The sequence below is a fragment of the Mustelus asterias genome, chromosome 18, assembly GCF_964213995.1.
Source record: "Mustelus asterias chromosome 18, sMusAst1.hap1.1, whole genome shotgun sequence".
Taxonomy (NCBI): Eukaryota; Metazoa; Chordata; class Chondrichthyes; order Carcharhiniformes; family Triakidae; genus Mustelus; species Mustelus asterias.
The window spans coordinates 64,992,106-65,015,484 of record NC_135818.1 but is presented as its reverse complement, the minus strand read 5'-3'; the positions used below and the strand labels follow the sequence as shown (position 1 = coordinate 65,015,484).

The 23,379-nt window shown below is 39.3% G+C and overlaps 1 protein-coding gene across 2 annotated transcripts in view; it reads right to left on the bottom strand.

Annotated features, from left to right (window-relative positions):
* Nucleotides 1-11,286, bottom strand: part of zc3h14 (zinc finger CCCH-type containing 14) — a 32,413-nt gene extending 21,127 nt beyond the window's left edge. The window contains exons 1-5 of one of the 2 annotated variants that reach the window (XM_078234194.1): nucleotides 11,093-11,286; nucleotides 2,265-2,307; nucleotides 1,166-1,280; nucleotides 1,012-1,052; nucleotides 624-825 (exon numbers count right to left, since the gene is read on the bottom strand). In XM_078234194.1, coding sequence (XP_078090320.1) covers nucleotides 624-825; nucleotides 1,012-1,052; nucleotides 1,166-1,280; nucleotides 2,265-2,307; nucleotides 11,093-11,128 — 437 coding nt within the window. In that variant the 5' untranslated portion in view covers nucleotides 11,129-11,286. The remainder of the gene's footprint in view (nucleotides 1-623; nucleotides 826-1,011; nucleotides 1,053-1,165; nucleotides 1,281-2,264; nucleotides 2,308-11,092) is intronic. The other variant, XM_078234195.1, reaches the window with a different exon arrangement.
* Between the last annotated feature and the right edge of the window lie 12,093 nt (nucleotides 11,287-23,379).

The following is a 23,379-nucleotide window of genomic DNA, read 5'->3' as shown; positions in this document are numbered from 1 at the left end:
CATTGAAAAGCTGTAAGTTCAGAAATTAACCACTTGAGTTAATCTTTCTGAAAAAAAAGTCTGCTGAAATCAAAGATATCACCTGTGAAATGAAGAAATAAGGCACAAGGCAAGCATTTTACGCAGTTCATTTCAGAATGCAACGTGGAAAGTTTCCCAATAATCCTTCATTAAACACTGTCAAACACTTGTTACTGTGAGGATTGGCCAAAACAAAAACCGATGCAGATGCTTTCAGGACAATATTAAATCAGTTGTGATTAATAAAAGGTTTGGCTTCTTGACAACCTCTTTAATTAGCCATTAATGTCCATCAACAGAAGTGAATCAGAGCACGAAAGGGAACTGAGGAAGCAAGAAGTTCAGGTCAAATAGATTTGATAAAGGAGTTACTGTATTTAAGTGTGGGGAATATATTTTCCATGTTGTAAATTGAGTTCATCGTGTATGAAGGATTCAGCCAAGTATGGTCTTGTGGTATCAATTATTTTTGGAAAACGTTGTCAACTGAAATCAATTCTATCCAATTTTTGTTAATAATTGACTACTTGTTTTCCGAGCTGTGCACTCACCGACAAAATCTACAATGGATACTCAAAAAATGACTGCTTAATTTCTCTTACCGGATAATGGGCATTGTCTGCTCTTGTAACGAGCTGGTAGAAACCCGAGAATCGTTTCTTTCCGAAAGTGTGCTGGTAACAGCAAGAATATGAACATCGCTGCTTTGATCAGTACTTCCACTGACTGCTGCTTGACTCTTCTCCGAAGGAAACAATGCATTACAGTTGGTGTAGCTTGACTGCTGCTTTAAAGTGGTGGGCTCTGTGATTCAAAGAAAAAAATCAGAGTTCCTCACAGTCCAATCTTCAACATTTTTAATATGTATTTCTAGTATTTGCTGATTTCATATCTATTCAAAAGTTATGCTATGTGTTTGCTTAAGTTCTGATCTGAACATGAGTGCCATTATTTTCATGGTTAAAATTAGAGTTATCTAGCTGTACTTACCAACTGTTACAGAGCGCAGCTTGTCAAGGACACCATGCAGCCTAAATAAAAAAATAGTACATTAAGTTCCTGGAATATTGCACGGCTTAAAATTAAGATACATATTTCACAATTACATATTTCTCTTTAACTGTCATGTGAAAGGAAAACTTACCACGCAGTAAACTTAACAGTGTTGCTTCCCAGAAAGAGTGCAAGATCTTCTGCCATCTGATCTTGGCTCTTTTTATTGGCAACCATAACCATGATGTAATCAGGTAGCTCCTCATCTGCAATGTAGAGTTTTAAAAATCTGTACATTAGAAGTAAAAATATATCTAAAGAAAATAAAATCACAATTCTGTACAGGAGAAAAATGCCTTTATCCATTGAAAGAAAATTCAATTGCACATGTCCCTAATTCACGTTGACAATTGTAGTCAATTCTGGGGTGTTTGCAAGTCCATTGACACCACAGTTCAGCTCTAAGCCTCTCAGTAAAACCAAAAGTTGGTCTTGAAAACCAATTTTTAAAATCCCACCAAAACCAAGGCATTAATTTTAATTGTCAATAAACATTTCACACCAGATGTTCCTCCTCTTTCAAAGTTACTCCTACCCTCTTACCCAATTTTAATCCCACCAGGGTAAACAAGAGCCATTTTTAAAAACTGAACGTGTTTTTCCCCCAGTTTCCCTCTCCCCACTGAATATACTAAAAAATAATCAAAGCCAAAAAGAAAAATAAATACCAAACACAGAAAGGAATTAAAATTGCAAGCCACAACGCTGACATGTTTCCTTCAACAGGTGTGTGTGCTTGGAACAGAAATAATATCGCACCTTTTACAGTCCTTGTCATTTTTAACATTACTGCATTTGTTAATATTAATTTTGTGGAAAAATGTTCATAATATTACAGCAGCCTACCATCAGCATTTTATCCAATACATCTTGATGTTTTTGGTCATGCTTAAAACCAATTTAAAGTTAACACCTTCCAGGTCCATTTAGTTGATTACTACATTTTGCCTGAATAGTCAGTTGATGTGATAATTGTGAAACTTTACATAAACCCTTAAGAAAATGTGTCAAATTTTCAATGGTACATGTTTGCAGTGAAAAGTGCGTATTCACCATTAGTGATCTAAATTTTAACAGAGAAATAAAATTAGCCAATGTTCTCCTGGGATTTTGCTCTAAAATGATGTAACCACAGAATTGTAATTATTTAGAGAATGTGCATTATCATTAACAGAAATTGAACAGCATACCTGCATAGGCCCCAAGCTCCTGCAGTTTTCCTTTAATGGCAGTCTGAAAATTAAAGCAGATTAATTTATTTTGAGCAAATCAAACACTAAACCAGGAACTTACAAGCATTGCTAAACAATGTTCAGGTTAAAAGTGTCCAACTTGTATTTATATGGAACTTGCACTATAATTAAAATGTCTTGTGAAACAAAAATTCTGCACTGATTAGGACAGGTGACTAAAAATTTAGTCAAAGAGGTAGATTTTAAAAAGCATCTTAAAGGAGGAAAGAAACAGATTTAGGGAAGGAATTCTAGGTTTTTTTTGGTACCTTTCAGTACTTTTATTCCAACCAAAAAACCCAATTCAAATTGAATCCAATTCACGGTGCCCACATCAAGGACAAACAAGATCCAAACTGACAAGACAAACATTGCACCCCATTTTGGGTTTGATCAAACAATATCCAAGCTAACAGGGTGAGGCACTGCGCCCCTCCCGGGCTTGATCTGATGCTTCACCTTAATGAAGAGGCCGAGATGGTTTTGAAAAATTGCATCAGGTAAAGCCTCCATTTAATCCCATTGGCTACCCTGATCCTTTACTCTACCCTAGCCTAGGCTAACCACCATCGCAGGCGTCACCACACCCCCAGTGCAATGGGCTAGCCTCGTCCCCCATCTGATCATGGTTTCATCCCTGCCAGGAAGTAAAAAGCTTACGGCACCTGGTATTCCCAGGTGGTCTCCCATCCGAGTACCAACCAGACCTGCGTCTGCTTAGCTTCCGAGATCAAAGGTTTTCAGTCTAATATGGCTGTAGGCAATTCTAGGTCTTAAGACCTAGAACCTCAGACAACTGAAGGCACAGCTGCAAAAAGTGGGACAATTAAGATCGTTGAAGGGCAAGATGGCAGAATTGAAGAATGTAGTTGTATGGAGCTCCGATATGTGGATAATCAATACATTTTTGCTCTATAACCCTGCAGATCATGGTCTTCATGTAGATATCCCAGTACTTCTGAAGTAATGGGGAGGGTTTCTGCCTCCACAACAGCTTCAGGCAGAGTGCTCCAGGTCCCTACCACTCATCTCCCCTCTAATTATTTTACCAATTAACCTATTCCTCCAGTTTTTTTAAAACTTTCTGCCTTTGAACCTATTTACTTCATCTAGGACCCTCATTACATTTTTTTTACACCTCAATTAAGTCACCCCCTCAGCCTCCTCTGTTCCTAGGTTAACAATCCCAGCCTATCCAATCTTTCCTCATAGCTAAAACTACTCCAGTCCAAGCAGCACTCTTGTAAACTTCCTTTGCAACCTCCGATGCAATCACAATCTTCCTGTAATATGGTGACCAGAACTGTGCAGATTATTCAAGCTGTGGTCTAATGAACTGCGGTGTACAGTTCTAGCAAAACATTCCTGGTCTTATATTCAAATGACTTGGCTAATAAAGGAAAGCAAGTGCATTCCTAACCACCTTCTCAACCTGTCCTGCTACCTTTAGACATAGTTGTGTATTCCCTTTTGCACCTCCCAAAATCTCTCTCTTCTCTGGATTGTATTCCATTTTTCACTTTTCTTCCCAATTGACTATTTAGTTCTTCCTGCAATTTAAAGCTTTCCCCTTCACTTTCATCCAAACAGCCAGTTTTTGTAACATCTGCAAACTACTTAATAATGCCCCTACGATGGAGTCTAAATTGGTAATATAAACTGCAAAGAGGAACCTGGTACAGCCTTTCAGTTGCAAAAACACCTGTCAATTATTACCATTTGCTTCATGATACCAAGCCAACTATGGATCCAATTTGCTACTCTCCCTTGAATCCCATTGTATATTCAATAGGTCTCGCAAAGAGGTTCTGAGTCTTGTTGGGTTGAACATCAAAAGTTTATTGATACCACATAACTGTGTGCATGCATACTGGGTACATGGTCCAAGCTATGAGCTAACTCCATGCTTGCTTCTACACAGGTCTCTGTCCAATCCATAAATGATTTTAGCCTCAGGTCATGTGTCTCCTTACATCACACTGTGGACAGTACTGTTTTCCAGTTCCACAAAAACCTTTTACCAGATCCTTTATACTACACACTTGTCCAAGTGACAATTAAGTCACTTATAAATCATTTATAAGCAACTGGATTTAATAACAGGAGAACTATAGGGTGTTTCTCGATGGATGAACCAAGATTAAGTGAATTGCATTCCTCACCTATTGCAAACTCTGAACCTACCCATTCAGTGCCCACTATGCCTCCCCCTCTTCATATGCTGTACTTTGAAATGTCTTCCTCATGGACATTACAGAAATGAAAACAGGCTCGTAGATTCTACTTACTCATTGAATTTTATATTTTGTTTCAGTACCTATAAGGGGCAACTAAAATCACACATTGAGGCAGCACTGTCATTGGAAAGTTACTTCCCAGCTGCAAGCCAAATTGTTAAAAAGGGAAGATAAAGTTACAATGTCCATATTGGAAGCAGAGGATTAATTAAACCTGCCCACAGCCCACAGTAAAGTAATTTGTCATCTTTCTGTTTTGCAGCAGCTGCTCCTGAATAGACACCTGAAATATGGACTATTTCCACAAAGAACCAAGATAGCACTTGTCAGTTAATCTGCAGATGGGTCTTAAATAGCAGAGGTGGTAAAAGTATTCAAATCATTTCCCAAATATAGGGGAGAGAGAGAGAGATATTGTACAGTATATAAAAAATACACAAAACCAGTTATTCTCAATAGATCTCATTTTTTCCACTTTTGTCAACTACAATCTACATGTGAATGAGCAGCCAATATACATTAGTGACAAAGAAAAAAACAGAATCTTTTCTACACTGATGGTAGAAGAGGTCTACAATCACCACAACCAGAGGAAATCATAGGGCAGAAAAGGAAGCCAGGTCACACTGTTCGTGCATCCCACCACCTCGTCAAAATAATACCATTTCATTTATACTGCCTCACCATGTTATACATCACAACATGCATCATTTCACAAAGTTTACATATACATCTACTGCACGGTCTTCTAAAACTCCAAAAAATGAGAACAGATAGAAGAACAAGACATTTGGAGGAAAAAAAATACTCCTGCAAAATCTTATACCAATAGAAATCAAAATAAAAATCAAGCAACAGCAGGGCTGAGAAGCACAAATAACTCAGGAGAGCAGGAAGGACAAATAAAGCAGAAGGAGAAAAACATGCATAGTGATAAAAGAGGGGAAGTCAATAAAATGACTGGAGATCTTCAAGCCACAAAGCACTATTGAAACATAGAAATTAGGAGCAGGCGTAGAACATTCAGCCCTTCGAGCCTGATCTGCCATTCAATATCATAGCTGCATCCTCTATCTCGACATCTTACACCCACACTCTCCCCATATCCCTTGACGCCTTTAGAACCTGGAAATCTATATATTTCTTTCTAAATATATTCAGTGACTCGGCCTCCACTGCCTTTGAGCTAGAGAATTCCACAGGTTCACCAAATTCTAAGTGAAGAGGTTTCTCCTCATTTCAATCCTAAATGGCGTACTCCATATCCTGAGATTGTGACCCCCTTGTTCTAGACACCCCCAGCCAGAGGAAATATCATTCCCACATCCAGTCTGTCCAGCTCTGTCAGAATTTATACGTCTCAATCAGATCCCCATCATTCTTCTAAACTCCAGTAAATACAGTCTAGTTGATCCAATCTCTCCTAGTACAACAATTCTGCCATCCCAGGAATCAAGTCGGGTGATCCTTTGCTGCACTTCTATGGCAAGTATATCCTTTCTTAGGCAAAACTGCATGCAACACTTGAGGTGTGGTCTCACCAAGATCCTGTACAGATGCAGTAAGACATCTTTGCTCGTGTACTCAAGTTCTCTTGCCTTCCTAACTGCTTTCTGTACCTGCATGCTTGTTTTCAGTGATTGGTGTACAAGGACAGCCAGGTCCCTTTGCACATTTAGATCTCCCAGTCTATCACCATTTAAACAATACTCTGGCATTCTGTTGTTCCTACCAAATTAGATAACTACACACTTATCCACATTATACTGCATCTGCCATGTATTTGCCCACTCATTCAACTTGTCTCAATCGTCTTGAAGTCTATTAACATCCTCCTCACCATTCACATTCCCACTAAGATTTGTACCGTCAGCAAACTTGGAAATATTCCATTTGATTCTTTCATCTAAATCTTTAACATATATTGTAAATAGCTGAAGCTCAATCACTGATTGCTGCAATATCCCACTAATCATTGCCTGCCACTCCAAAAAAGACCCATTTATTCCTACATTATTTTCCTGTCTGCTAACCAATTCTCAATCCATGCCAATATATTATCCCCAATTCCATGTGCTTTAATTTTGCACACTAACCTCTTATATGTGACTTTATCAAAAGCTTTCTGAAATTCCCAATTTACCACATCCACTGGTTCACTAATCCTTTTCTATTCTGCTGGTTACATCCTCAAAAAAAGCAGTAGATTTTATCAAACATGATTTCCCTTTCATAAATGCCTGTTTATTTTGGCTAATTCCATTGAAAAATAGAAATTAAGACAAATGGAAAGGGAAAGACAGATGAAATATGTTTATCTATAACATTCTTCATGGATCCATCTGCCACCCATCCAAACAGAATAGGCGTAAAGGTGGCATAATTTGAAGCACAATTCTAATAATTTTGGTGCCAATCCTAGCCAATGACAGCTATCATTAAGAGAATCTTTTGTTCTCACTGGAGCGACGGAGGTTGAGGGGAGACCTGATAGAAGTCTACAAGACTATGAGAGGCATGGACAGAGTGGATAGTCAGAAGCTTTTTCCCAGGGTGGAAGAGTCAATTACTAGGGGGCATAGGTTTAAGGTGCGAGGGGCAAGGTTTAAAGGAGATGTACGAGGCAGATTTTTTTACACAGAGAGTAGTGGGTGCCTGGAACTTGCTGCCAGGGGAGGTAGTGGAAGCAGATGTTGTAGTGACTTTTAAGGGGCGTCTTGACAAGTACATAAATAGGATGGGAATAGAGGGATATGGTCCCCGGAAGGGTAGGGGGTTTTAGTTAAGTCGGGCAGTATGGTCAGTGCAGGCTTGGAGGGCCGAAGGGCCTGTTCCTGTGCTGTAATTTTCTTTGTTCTTTGTGATGTAGGGACAGCAATATTATTTAAATACAGAGTTTTGCTTGATATTGTAAGTGGAGAGAAATGGCCAATATGGTTTACCTATTTAATAGTAAGTGTTATCAGACAATTTAGAGAACAAAATATTCAGAATAAAATATAAATTTGCTTTTAAGCATCTCTTACTTCACAGTTTATTGCAATTCAAATCAGAGCCTATTTTTAAATATTGCATTTTAGAAATGAGCACCAACAATAAAATGAATCCCAAATAATTCTGCATTGTCTTTTATTTCCTTAATTCAACACTGCTTAATTAAACACGTAGACACGTAAACAATGTGAGGAGCAGAGCTCCTGTAATAACAAAAACTGCAGTGGTGATAATCTGGAACTCCCTTCCCAAAAAGATGGTGAGGTTAGGTCAATTGAAAATTTCGAACCAGAGATTGATTTATTTTTCATATAAACAGAAAGTACTGGAAATACTCAGCAGGTCTGGCAGCATCTGTGGAGAAAGAGTTAACATTTTGAGTTGGATATGATTCTGCTTCAGAACTGAGGGAAGTAGAAAAGAGATGGTGTGGAAGGGCGGGGGAGAGGAAAGAGCAAAAGAAAAGGTCTGGGATAGGGTAAAGAACAGGAAAGATTAAGTAACAAAATATCACAGAACAAAATGTAAAGGATGTGGTTAATGGGTTGTGATCCAGAGTGAGTGTTAATGGCAGAATAACAAACAGCTCTCTCTGAAAGTAAAATCATGAAAACACAATAGAGACCGGCAACACGATAGCGACTAGCACTGGCAAAGAAAAGTCAAAATAAAAGAGAGTTTGCAATCTGAGGTTGTTGAACTTCAATGTTGAGTCCAAAAGGCTGTAAGGTGCCTAATCACAAGACATGGCGCTGTTCCTCAAGCTTGCGTGAGCTTCAATGGAACAACGTAACATGCCAAGCACAAGAACATGGCTTTGACAGCAAGATGTTGAATTAAAATGTCAAGCAACCAGAAGCTCCAGATCACATTTGTGGACTAGGTGGAACAGTCTCCCCGACTAGACTCCATTCTAGCTAGATGCTGCCATATCTGCTGAGTATTTCCAGTGCTTAGCTTATATTTCAAATTTCCAGCATCCGCAGTATTTTGGCTATTTTGACATTTTTGTTAGACAAGGATCTCCAGTGTTACAGAACAAAAGTGGGCAGGTGAAGATATAGAGCTTTAATCCCTGCTAGAAATTCTGGTCATTGGCTGCTGATGCCACATCTCTACATGACAACTGCTTGAGGTTGAACAAGACTTTTCACCTTGGTGCCATACTTGAGCCCGAGATGAGCTTCCAAGCACATATTTGACCACCGCTAAAACCACCTACTTCCAGCTCCAACTTACTCCCTGCCTCAATTCATTTCTTGCTGAAACTCTCATCCATGCTGTTACTTCTAGACTTGAATATTCCAATGCATTCTTGGACAGCCTCCTTGTATGTTCCATTTGCCCTAAGCCCATCCAAAACTCTGCTGCACATCCTAACTCACATAAGTCCCATTCAATCTTCGCCCATGGCTGTTTAGCTATACTGATCCCCAGTTAAACAACACCTCAATTTTTAAATTTTTATCCATGTTTCCAATCCCTCCACAGCCTCCACAACCCTTTCCTATAATCGGTAACCCTCACCAGACCTATAACCCTCAGAGATCTCTGCACTCTTCCATTTCTTCACTGGGATATTCACTTTTCATTTTTACATCATTGGGGACCACGTCTTTAGCTGTTAAGGACTCAAACTTTGGAATTCTCTCCCTAAACAGTCCTTTCTTCCTTTAAGATAACCTTTAAAACTTTGCTCCAACAAAATTTCAATTAAATACAGTTACTGTTGTAATGTTCATAGAATCCCTATTATCTACAGTGCAGAATATAGGAAGCACAACAGAAAGTTTACACACAGCAAGCTCCACAAACAATGTGATAGTGAACAGATAATTGTTTTGTGTGAAGATTGAAGGTCATTTATGGCCAGAGCACCAGGGATAACTCCCTTGCTCCTCTTCGAAATAACGTCAAGAGATCTTAAATGTGCAGGCAATTGGGATGTCAATTTAACATCTCATTCAAAAGACAGCATCTCCAACAGTGCTGTACTCCACAGAAATGTCAGCCTAAATTTCTGTACTCAAGTCTTCAAATGGGACTTAAATCCAAAGCTTTCTGGCACAGAGATATTTTGTTGCTAATGTTTCTGCGAAGCACCTTGAGATGTTTCACCATGTTAAAGGTTGAATGGGCAACACTTACGTTTTTAATCAGTGGGAAATTGCATCAGCGAGTGATAGTGAGTAGTAAATACCACTAAAATTTCAAGTTCTGTCTGTAACCTGCGCTTAATCAGGAATCTAGCCAAGCTCAGCAAGAGTACATCACAATACTTGGCAACAATACAATCGTGGTTACAACACTGAATTAATAATAACCCCAAGGCCTGAACTAAAGGCCCCGAGATGTGAACTCAAATCCCACCATGGAAGTCTGGGAAGTTAAATTGAGTTAAGAAATAAAAATATCTGAAGCAAAAAGCTAAAAAGACAGTAATGTGATCACACAACTACTAGGTTGTCTCTTAGGGAAGGAGTCTGCCATCTTTATATGGTCAACTCAACATTATTTAGTTTTGGTTTAGCTTATTTATTAGTGTCACAAGTAGGCTTACATTAACATGGCAATGAAGTTACTATGAAAATCCCCTAGTCGTCACGCACTGGCGCCTGTTCGGGTACACTGAAGGAGAATTTAGCATGGTCAATGCGCCTAATCAGCATGTCTTTCAGGCTGTGGGAGGAAACCGGAGCACCTGGAGGAAACCCACGCAAACATGGGGAGAACATGCAAGACTCTGCACAGACAGTGACCCAAGCTGGGAATCGAACGCAGGTCCCTGGCGCTGTGAAGCAGCAGTGCTAACCACTGTGCCAGCATTCCATCCTGCCCTCCCCAAATGACCTAACAAGCCACTCAGTTGTTCAGGCGACAGCTCAACACTACCCTGTCAGGGGCAATTAGGGGATGGGCATTAATGACAGCCTTGCCCACATTCCACAAGTTTTAAAAAATGGGGACAGTTTGCTTTCTCTTTGAGGGGAAAAAAACACCTTGTAGTCTTCACTGGAAAGTGGACAGATGGAGGGGGGGGGCAAATCAGCAAGATTTTTTGTTGCACAACAGACATGATTCTAGGCCAATATCCAAAATGCAAACTTAGGCCAAACAACAACTTTTGTTTGTGTTCCCCATTGTCTAAACTGGAAAAGAGAGAGAGAGCTGAGGGGGACAGACTTGGAAAGATTTTCAAAATTAGATAGAAAAAAAAACCAACAACCGGAGGGGCTCAGATTGAAGTAAACGTTTCAAGTCCGAAATCCAATAGTCAAATTGTTTTCTTCCTTATCAAAAACAACTGAAGGTGTTGAGATTCGAGGCCAGTCTGAGTGGGTGATTCCTCCTCCTCTCTCTGACACACACTCATTATTCCTGGAGCGATCCCGGTAACTGTGGAGCTGCTGAATCCCCCTCCTCACCTCCCGCAGGCCGCAAGCCCACAACAAGGACACCAAGAGACTCCCCCCTCCGGCAGGCCCAGCATCTCCTCCCGCTGCAAACTTCACCTGGGCCCCCCGAGTTCCCTCCCTCCCGCCGGCTGCCACTCACCCTGATCTTGCGGCTGATCTCGGTTCCTATTTCCATCCCTGCCGCCCGGTTCCTCCGGCCTCCCGGTGTCTCAGCAACGGCGCAGCAGCCGGGGAACTACGGGCCGCCACTCGCCCCAAACCTCCCTCACTCACACACCAAGAGCGCGTTTCGAAATACACTTCCCATCACCAGCCAGCCAACCCCCAAGTACTGCCTTTGACAAAGGATCATCTGGACTTGAAACGTCAGCTCTTTCCTCCCCTTACAGGCGCTGTCAGACCTGCTGAGATTATCCAGCATTTTCACTTTTAGTCCCAAGTGTTGCCACTGCCGACTGACAATTTCCGCAATGCAAAAATTAAAATAAAATCAACAATGTGGCACAGTGATTAGCACTGCTACCTCACAGTGCCAGGGACCCGGGTTCAATTCCCAGCTTGGGTCACTGTCCGCACGGAGTCTGCACATTCTCCCCATGTCTGCGTGGGTTTCCTCCGGGTGCTCTGGTTTCCTCCCACAGTCCGAAAGACATGCTGGTTAAGTGCATTGGCTATGCTAAATTCTCCCTCAGTGTACCCAAATAGGAGTTCAGAGTGTTGCAACGAGGGGATATTCACAGTAACTTCATTGTCACGTTAATGTAAGCCTACTTGTGACACTAATAAATAAACTTTGACACAAATAAAGGTTCGCAAGCACCTTACAACCAATTGAAGAGCAGTAAATGCTGGAAAAACTCAGCAGGTCTGTCTGGCAGCATCTACCCAGAGAGCGGAAAAATTCTCAGGCCTCCCCTCAGCAGTGGGGAGAAGGGGGGGTGGCAGCGTGCCATTCGCTGGTGGTGGGATCCTCTAGTCCCACCACTGTCAATGGGAATTCCCATTGAAGTCACACCACATGGCCTGGAAACCCACAGCAGGCGGTGTGCAGCCAGCAGGACCAGAGAATCCCACCACCATGTATGGCTGGAGAATTCTGCCCTGTTGTTTCCAGCCTGTATGATTCTTCAGATTTGAAACATATCGCTGTTTCTCTCTCTTCACAGATACTGCCAGACCTGCTGAGTTTTTGCAGCATTTTCTGTCTTATTTCAGATTTCCAGCATCCGCAGTATCTTGCTTTCATTTAAGTACTTATAAAGTATTGGTAGTGCTGTAACGTAGGAACCTCAGCAGCCAATTTGCCCACAGCATACTTCCAACAACGTTATAATGACCAAATAATGTTTTTGACCTGTTGATTGAGAGATAAGTGTTGTCCAGAACACCAGGGATAACTTCCATGCTCTTCTTCGTAATAGTGCTGTGGGATCTTTTGTAAGCACTCAAGCATGTAGGCACATGGGGCCTTGGTTTAATGTCTCATCTGAAAAAAATGACAATACAGCACCCCCTCGGTACTGCACTGGAACATCAGGCTAGAACTTTGTGTTCAAATCCTGACTTGAACCCACAACCTTCTGACTCAGGCTACCAATGAAGCCACTGTTGCGGAGTTTCATTGCCAGAAGTTCACTTGAAAATGGATTATACTTTACTTTTCTGTTACCTTTTCATACTCATTGTCTCATTTCCTAAGTCTCTGCCTTTCATTTCCTCTTCCAATTTCCATTTTCCTTATGCCCACCACATTGTTTTACGATTGGTCCCTCTTTCCTTTATTTTTTTTTCTCTCAAATCTGCCATTAACTTTTCCTTTTCTCTCAATTTCACTTTTCCATTCAGTTTTGTCAAACTCAACCAACAGCCAGACATAAAATCACTGAAGGTGGTCATTCCGTTCTTCAAATCTATGTCAATTTTCTGCAGGAGCAGCTCAGCTAATTCCAATGCCCCACCCCTTCCCCATAACTCTGAAAAATTTCTCTCTTCAGATAATTATCCAATTCCATTTGAAAGCCACTGTTGAATTTGCCTCCAACACACTCATGCAGTGCATTCTAGACTCTAACTAAAGGCTGCATAAAATAGCTTTTCCTCATGTCACATTGGCAAAATAGTCAATTGATTTAAATCTGTTTCCTCTGGATCTCAACACGTTCACCAATGGGAACAGTTTCTCCCCATCTACTCTGTTATAGTCATTCTCACAGAATCAAACCTTTTCAGGCAGGGTCATTGATTCATCCACCACCATCCCAGAGTATGCTCTGTCCCACTGGCAGAACTGGCCCACCAAGGGTGGCAGCACAGTGGTGTACAATCAGGAATATATGGTCCTGTGCATCCTCAAAATGGACTAAGGAACCCATGAAGTCTCATGGCATCAGGTCAAAGCAGGTAAGGAAATCTCCTGCTGATTAGGTGAGGGAGGTGCTAATAAATCAGTGCATCACCATAATCATCACTATTTGGAAGAAGTACTGATAACAGCAAGGACTGAGGAATTTCAATGTCCACCGCAAAGCATGATTCGCTAGTACCACTACTGACTGAAATGGTCTAGTCCTGAAAGATACAGCTGTCAGACTGAATTTGTGGCAGGTGGTGAGAGAACTAACGAGAGGGAAAAACCTACTTAAGCTTGTCCTCACCAACTAGCAGATACACTTGGCTATGCTAGTACTGGTAGGAGTCACCACTACACGGTCCTTGTGGAGACAAAGTTCCATCTTCATGCTAAGGGCATCTATTGTGCAGTGTTGTGCCATCACTGTGATAAATATGCTTTAAAATAGTATCTCACAATTTTATATAATTCTAATTTCCTTTCAGTAAATTCAGTATTTTCTTCTAAATTCAGATCATTTATGCACATTCAATAAATTAATCAGTAAATGAATTGCGACTGTAAGGAAGATAATGATGGATTTCAAAGGGACATAGACCAGTTGGTGGAATGGGCAGATAATGCAAATAAGTGTGAAATGATACATTTTGGTAGGAAGAATGAGGAGGCACAATGTAAAATAAGCGGCACAATGTTACAGAGGATGCAGGACCTCAAAGACATGGATATATACGGGCACAAATCATTGAAGGCAACAGGGCAAGTTGAGAAAGTAGTTGAAAAGGTATATGGTAACCTGAGCTATATAAATAGAGGTCTAGAATACAAAAGTAAGGAAGTTATGATGAAGCTTTACAAAACTCTGGATCAACCTCAACTGCAGTACTGTGTCCAATTCTGAGTATCACACTTTAGGAAGCATAAGTTTTTAAGAGAGATTGCAGAAAAAATGTACAAAAATGGTTCCATGAATAACCTAAGATGTTTTACTGCTGCAAAGTGTAATTTCTGGAGTGTAACAGATGTACAGATAACATGCTAGCCTTTGTTGAAGTAAAGTCATAGGATGATGGGAGTGATTTTCATCTCTTCATTTCATTTGTACTCAAGCAGGGCAGTAATGATCTTGACAACCAGTTGCATTTAGTGAAATGAAAGTCGCCATAGTCCCAGAGGACAATCGACTGCTCTCCTCTTTGAGGGGGGGGAAGAGGTGATGGGTAGGGATTTTAACCTGACCTCAGGTTAGGGGCAACGTTGAGAAGATGGGGCCTTCAGAATAACCTTAGCCGGTACAGGAATTGAACCTATGCTGTTGCTCCTCATCACAAATCAGCTGTCCAGCCAACTGAACTAAGCTGGCATATAGTACGGTTACATTAGCTTCCAGGGAAACAATATTCAAACATACGGTATTCAGATCATAAGAAATAGGAGTAAGCAATTAATCCATGGAGCCAGCTCCAAAATTCAATAAGATCATACCTGATCAGATTATAACCTGAACCCCCCATTCCCACTTGCTCACATAACCCTTGAATCCCTGATGTTAAAAATCTATCTAATGCAACCCTAGTTCTAGATTCCCTATTAGGGGAAACATCTTCTCAGCATCTACCCTGTCAAGCCCCCTCATATATTTCAATAAGATAACCACTCACTCTTCTAAACTCCAATGAGTAAAGACCCAACCTGCTTAACTTTTCCTTATAAGACAACCCCTTCATCTAGGAATCAGTCTATTGAACCTTTTTTGAAGTGCTCCCAATGCAAGTATTTGTGGTGCAAATAAGTCTCATTTGAAACAGGGGTAGGCAGGAGATTTAACAATATTAAAAATAAGAAAAAGCTAGTTACAAGTTCCGGAAAGCAGAATTTCAGCTGCTGGAAAAAGATACATTAAATGGCTTGTTTTTGATTAATTGGATTCAACTTTCTTTAAAATCATGGGGTCTACTGACCGAAGGATATTTGAAAAGCAAGGGAAAAGGCCACTTTATTCATTTTTCTGGAAATGAGATCAAATTTGGGGAAAAGAGGACATGACATTTATATCTTCAGTTTAATTCACATTCTGAAACTGATAGAACACAAAAGCTACAGCTGTGGAACCAATAGGCTATTTTTGATTCTTTCAGACATGCAACCACTCTTTAAAAAAAACCACTTTGCATAAATGTTACTTTATTAGTGTTTTTAATGTGACTTCAATTATTCATTCAAATTACTTTGCAGAAGAAGAGTAGAAAAACTTAGAAACACATGAAGCATGTTAGAAAATTAGTTACTATGCATGTATTCAGATCATACCATCTATAGTCACCTCACATGGTATATTATACCAATGTCAGTTACAAACTTTTGGAAGAGACTGAGGCCTTCAATAAAAACATTAAAGTTAAAATATATGCGATAATTGAATGAATAAATGTAATTATTAAATATAAAATCGTGATTTAAAAATGTTTACTCTTAATTTGTGACATGATACAAATTTCAATTCCAAAGAAAAATTAGATAAAAGGTTTTCAGAAACTTGTTGCACAAGTAGACGTCTTCTGTGATTACATGATTAAGTTTATGGGAATTTATAATAGAACAAGTTACATAAATTTGACAAAATGCCATAATAGGAAGAAAGATGTCTGGACTGCAACTTATACAAGCTGTCAGATTTCAAAGTTATAAATTAACGGATACACAACATCTAGCAGGTTCCTGACATAGGTGATAGAATAAAATCAGATCAAATAAAATATGCAAATTTTAGGGGCTGTTTCATGTTTAAATTAAGTAATAAAAAACAAAGGTCAGAAATTGTGAATCTCTGGTCTTTATTATATAGTGATTTTGTTTTGTCTTACTCTTTTTACACAGAACTACATGGATTAAATAGATTGATTCATCTAACCCAGCACTACCAATTACCTTCTCCAATCTCTGCAGTCGCTACACGAATAAAAATATTGCTAACTTTCCAGTCTATCACTATCTACTAAATATGCATTATGTTTTATGAATATTCCAAAAATACTGAAACAAACATTTAAATTTAGAATGCAAAGAGAAACATAGTTGCTATCTTCCTCCAATAAGTTTAGATATGAAGTTATGAACTGAGCAAACTTGGATCTAAGAAAACAAAAATACAAAGGTTCTTTACTCTTAGTTCCTCTGTTGGGCTACTATATAACAAATCTCAACACAACATGCACTTCCGTTTTAAAATGATTGTCTGTATACTATCTGGAAAAGGTATATTTTGCAGGTTACAAAAAGTAGCCTCGAGATTATTTGTAATAATGAAGAGTGACACCAAGTGGAAAATACTGATCAGTGCATACTCATTCTTAAACTGTGGAAGTTCATAAAAATACTAATTATGAGTAATAATGTTAGACAGATATTCTATGTGTAAACAGTATACAGTGTGACTTATTTATGTGACATCTTTCCAGAAGTGTCACGTAAACTGGAAAGATAAAAGGAAACATATGCTTAACCGAAAATATGTGTACTAGTACAAATATAATTTTCCTTCCTTGAACAAGAGTTTGGCAGCAAAGTGACCTGTTTCTCTGGAGACAGGATCACTTGCTGATCCCTTTGTAATATATGTTTTTAATTAATCAGGATGCAAGAATGTAGGTGTTAAACTGTTTGAACTTTATTAAAATCTTCCCATTTACTTACCTTAGACCAGTGAAACTCCTGGCATTCAAAAATAAAAGACTGTTAGCAATTGCTTAATTTCTGAATTAGCTTCAGTTCATTTAAACAATAACCTTTTAAATTCAGTTTGTGTTGTCACCATACATGTATGAACCCTGAAATTAATCAGAATCCAGTTTGATTTGGTGTGGGGCGTGTGGGGCAAAGTGATTGATCATATTGGAACATTTACATACATTAAAACACAACAAAAGCAGTCCAAAGCATGACTTGCCAAGCAAGAACAAAGCAGGTTATCTTGAATGAGATGGCAAACCAGGTCCCATTTGCTTGTATAGGTGGACATTAAAGATTTGTTAGCACAATTCAAACAAGAGAAGGTATTCTGACTAACTGCCTTGCGGTTAAAAATACAGATTAATATTAATTTTGTCATTAGTAGGATATTACTTATGCAGCACTGCTATTGCATTTTGTCTGCATAAAATGTCAACAATTATGTAAGTAATTCATCATGTAAAGCTCTGAGACATTGGGAATTTTATATAGATGGAAGTGTCAATTTGTATTTCAATCAGTTTTGCATCTTATTTTATTTCCATCATTTCCTCTGCTTTTGATAACTTCCTTAAAAAGAATATTTTTACTTTATCTTCTCATTATCATAGCCAACCCATGATTACACAAGATCATTATGCTTCTGGCTTGTCCCACTCTTTTTTGGATAAGATTCAGCAAACAACATAACACATTCAAGAAATAGATCATTTTTCCCATATGTGTTTTTTATTTAAGGCTTTCAAGAAAATGGAGGAGAAATGCTGATAGTTCACTGGAGATAATGATGTGGAATCGTCTATCATTGGTATATACCGTACAAACAGGTTTTAGAAAAAAAAGCCTATAAAGTGTTTCATATATTCAGCAAGTTAGACAACATTAAACAATATGCCACTAAAAACCCAGTTGAAACTGGCTCAACAGGGTATAACTGTCTCAACAGTTTTTACAGCAAGACCAAGAGTGCAAAAAGCTCACATCAAATCAATGATTTCTATTTGATTTCCATCCATGAGGATCCAGTGGATGTGCAACAAATCACTGACAGCAACCTTTGCATTTAACTGAATGAGAAGATGCCAGATGCCACATTCAGTTTCAAAACATAATGATGGTGAACACAGTTTCATTTGGCAGAACTTAATGGAGTGGAGAGGGTGGATGGTAAGAGTAGAATTTTGCAGGTGTTGTTTCAGATATCTGATGTCAGGAACTTTGGGTCATTTTGTGTTAGCAATGGAAGACAGTGATGCACATGGAAGTAGTGAGAAGGCAACTGAGCATGTTAAAGCAGTTCTCATCTCGCACATTCTCTCTCTCTCTCTAGGAAATGTGAACTTTTTACACTTTTATGCTATGAATTCCTTTTGTGTGTATTTTGTATGAGCTCCTGGTAGATGGAGGATTCATTTTAGATCTGTACTGCCTGTGTGACAAGAGCTAAATCATGATCATGCCTATAAAAAAAAACTGGCTAGGGGATGGAGTTATCCAATTTGAGTTGTGACCACGGCTTTCTGACCATTAACAATTACAAGATCAAAGTACAATAGCAACATCAGAACACAGCAAGATCTCTGGCTGAAGAGGATAAAATAACTTACAAGAATGGATTTATTATATGGATTTCAAGAATAAAGGAGAGAAAAGGCATCATGTTTGTTTGTCAAGTACAACTTTCTTTTGCTTGGGGTGGAGAGGTGGCCAATAAAATCACAAATGTGAGGGGCAGCTCAGAAGAGCAGTCATTCAGGCACCAGGTATTTGCAAGGCCTGGGAGCCACTGTAGGAAATTCCTTACAAGGGTAGCAGCCAGTAAAAGGGGAATGAAGGAGACATGGGACTCATGGATTCCCACCCCTGAAGTGGATGATCAGTGGCACAGAGAGTGGACCAAGTACCAGAGACATCAATGCCAGCACAGCAGCAAAGGATGCAGCCAGCAACTGCTCAGGCTGCAAAATAATGCCATAGGAAATAGCAGCAGGGTCAAGTCCAAGATGAATCAAGATGCACCAAAGTGTTCCTGTTCCATACCAACCACTTCCAGATGTTGTCATTGATATAGCTTGTAAATAGTTGAAGCCCCAGCACGGACCTCCCCGAAAGTCCTCTGAGCACATCTTAGCAGTCCAAAAATGTCACATTTATACCTGTTTCCTGTTAACTAGCCAAGCTCTATTCATGTTGATATGTTACCCCCTGCACCTGGCATGTCCAACCTTTATGCTTTGGTCACATATCAACTTTTCTCACACGCAGTGGGGGATAAGTGAGCAAATTTTCCAAAGTTAAGATTTGACACAACATTAAACATTTTTTTAAAAGTTGATAAAGAAATAATAGAGCCAAAATTCTCAAAAATAATGAACAATTGAAAGAGTAATAAATTAAGACAGCCATCAGAATGTGAAAGGATGAGTAAGCATGTGCCCATTAACTCCCAGTCTCAGGGTGCTCACTCACTCGCACTCGTCCACTGAGTGGGTGAGTGTGCCTGGGGGTGAGGTTGAATGAGAATCCCGAGACAGAGTGAACCACACACTCCACCACCCCCTTTGATCTTTGATGAGGCACCATATTAAGTGCCTTGTGTAAATCCAGGCACAGCACATCCATGGGTTTCACTTTATCCACATTGCTTGTTACTTCCTCAAAGAACTCCAATACATGATTTCCCCTTTCCAAAACCATATTGACTCTGCCTGATTGAAGTGAGATTTTCTAAGTGCCCTTGATCCATCACCCCACTACTTAGTTTAAAGCTGACTAGTTACATGACTATCCCAGTATGGTTCAGGTGAAGGTTGTCCCAGTGGTACAGCACACACTTTCCATACTACTAGTGCAAGTACCCCATGAATTGAAGCTTACTTCCCCCACACTAATCTTTGAGCAAGGCATTTAACTCTAATCTGATTTTCTCTATGCCGATTTGCTCCTGCCTAAGGTAGTAACCCAGAGGCCTAGCTGCTAACGCTCAGCAGAACCTCGTTAGTTCTACATATGTCATTGATACCTACATTGACCATGACCACTGGATTCACCCCCTACAACCCAGAGCAGACATCCAAAAGGAAGGTGTGAGGCTGTCAGATAAGTTGCTTCCTTGTGTTGTGAACCATTTGGCACCAGGTAGGCAACACAACCATCTGGACTCCTGCTTTCAGCTGCAGAAAACTATACCTGTATTGTTGCCAACTACCACCACATTTCTAATAAATCCCATGCTTTTATGGCTTCCTGTACCATGGTCTTGTACTCAATTTGCTCATCTTACAACCACTGTCTTCAGCCATACAAGCTGCAAGAACCTTGAATCTGGTGGACAATTGCAGAGGTGGACCACTTGTATCTTCAGTCCCCATGCCTGCCTCACTTGTAGTGAAACTCTCCAGTCCTTTATCGTTGACCAAATGGGAGGGCCCTATCCTAATGGGTGTGACTGTCTCCTGCTACAAAGTGCCATAAACTTTCCCTCTCCTTGATGCATCACAGTGTCTGCAGTTCGACTGCCTGCTAGATTACTCGGAGGCGAAATTCAAGCTTCAGACCTGGCTCACACTTGTGTCCAGGAGCTTCCACATTACATCATCTTTACTGTGTTTATTAGAAATTAATAAATTAACACTGCTGTTCCAAATAAGCCATTTACTGTTGCTAGTAAAAACCTCACAATTACTAAATTAAAAGTTTTGAAGATAAACGAGCAAAATATTCACCAATCTATTTTCCCAATAAGTCACACTAGTTTCTCTCAGAATGTAATCACTACACTCTGGAACCACAGACTGGACTAGATAGCTCTTTTCACCTGCTCTTCTAAGTAATGGTTACTGCGTCCAGATCCTCTCTTCACTAATTGACCAAGTTAGCCTTGAAAGGCACAGATGCCAGACTACACCAAATGGTTCACAACACAAGGAAGCAACTTATTTGAGCTCAGCCTCACACCTTACTTTTAGAAGCATATTTTCTGCAATAGCCCTGGTGGATTTGTGCACTGCACAGCCCTTACGACGTCTCATTTTCCACTATGAAAGCTACCTCCACTGTATAATAGCACTAGTTTTATTTGGGATATGTTAATGAGATATAGCATCCCAAACTTCAGCATCCATAAGGCATTTTAGGCCAACAGCCACACAGAATTACACAGCACCACGACCTAACAGACAGCAGCTTTAAAAATAGCTCAGCAAGCAGTAAATGTGATGTTTTGTGATTAGTTTTTGAAAGTGTTTTCCACTGGCACCGGTGATCAAATTTTACATTCTGAATGATCAAAACACCATAACTACAGGTGTAACTATCAACTTTAATGGTCAAAACAGGATGTGAAAAATCACTGTGGTTGTCTCCCTCCTGTCTCTCAGTGCTAATAATTAAAATATTTACAATTAAGAAAACCCAAGTGAAAATCAGGTAATAGAGACTTTTACAAAATTCAACTGTTTCAAGTATTTTTTAAAAATTCAAATTACATTTTTCCCAACTTCCAAGCTTTATTTGTACAATTTTTAAAGACTCTATAAAAATGTCCAAGTGTATTGACTATGTTGATGCTTTTAGTAGATTAATTTATGCTTTTGGAATTTTATAAAGTCTGTTTGATACTAAACCAATGAATTTGACTATCTTTAAAAACAATCTCCTGGAAAATTGGTGACATTCCACATCCTAAGACTGTAAAATCTACTTTGAACCATTGGAAATATTGCTCTTGATGTTCATGTCCAGGCTTCTGAGAGAGGCATCAAGCAAAAACTTTGAGAATGTTCAAAGACAATATAAATGCAGTCACATTATTGTGAAATATGTATTTTTGTTTATCACCTTATTTTTTGACAGCAGAAAGCTACAATGACAGACAATTCATTTTACAAAAAGGAAATCAGTGATTTGATTGACAAGCTACGATGGTGAGATGTGGTTGTGTTTTAAGGGTGAGATTAAAAGTATTGTTTTGCTTAATTGAAGTGGTACACGGTAAACAAAGGTTAATATGCACAGAAAATGCTGAAGAATGCAAGATTTTCCATTATATAGGTTTTTATTTTTCTGTGATTTTGTTTAAAGGCAGTAGGATATTTTGAAAGTATAGGGGGTGGTGGTTGCATCTAATATTTTTAGGGCACATATTTAATAGCATTTGGGAATAATGTATAGGAGTAATTGGGTTATGAATCATATGGTGCAATATAGTGTGTCCCCCAAAGGATGCCAAGAACATGGGCCCAGCTCCTAGGATTACTTGGGACAGCAATTCTAGGAACTTATCACATTGAGAAGCAGAATCTTATTCTGGTAGCACTGGAAATGCAGTACAATGTTGTCAGCGTGAATGGAACTTCTGGGATCTAGGAATAAGAAATCTGTGGGGAGCAGGTTGTCCATCCTAGGATGCAGGAATTTTAATAGGGACTTGGAATATGAGCATGCATCATTACTTGGGAGGGGAGCAGAGACTAACAGAGTGATAGTTCCTGGGCCCCAGCTTGAATCACAAACCTATTTTAAATCATTAGGCTCTAATGCTCCACCAAAGAATTACCCATTAAGCCTTCCATAACTCATTGTGTCATTAAGAATCCCTCCATCTATTTCCCTATTGTCAGTCCGATCATGTCAATGCTCCTGCTTAAAGTACTTGAGAATGAAGTTTTGGGGCACGATCTTACCATCTGCTCAAGCCACGCTCCCACTGCAGCAAAGATGGAGATTTTGGTGACAAGCTAAATCTCCGTTCACTGCAGTGGGATGGGAAAAGACTTGAATGGTCGGAAAATTCCAGCCTTGGTTTCTTAAAATTAACTGCAAACCAAAGGCAAGCGGGTGCACAATTTCCTAATATGCATTCGTGATATGTGCTTCGCAAGCATAAAATTTAGTGAGTTGGCCGAATTATACAATTTAGATATTTTATAGGGTAGCTTTTGTCAATTTATTAAAAGATTTATTGTTTCCAAATTAAAATATTCAAAGGCAGTACAGGGTATTTGGTTTTAATTGAATGTTTAAAGTAATAAACAAGTAACATAAAATTTCCATTCTTTATAAAGAAACTACAAACAGGAATACAATTTAAAAACTGATGCTGTTTGAGTAGTTCATTGCAGAAAACAGCATTGCTTAAATAAAGCTTTGATAATTCTAGCTTCAAGTTTCTTTTTGGATGTAGCAAAAATCTTTCACAGCCCTTCAAAATGAAGAGATTCATCCTTCTATTTTTCAACGTATTGTTGCAGAGACTACAGGGTGCAAAATTCTGCAAACCATACATATGCTCACCAACTAAGATATGAAAAATCCAGTCAAAGTCTATATTACTCGAGCATTGAGAA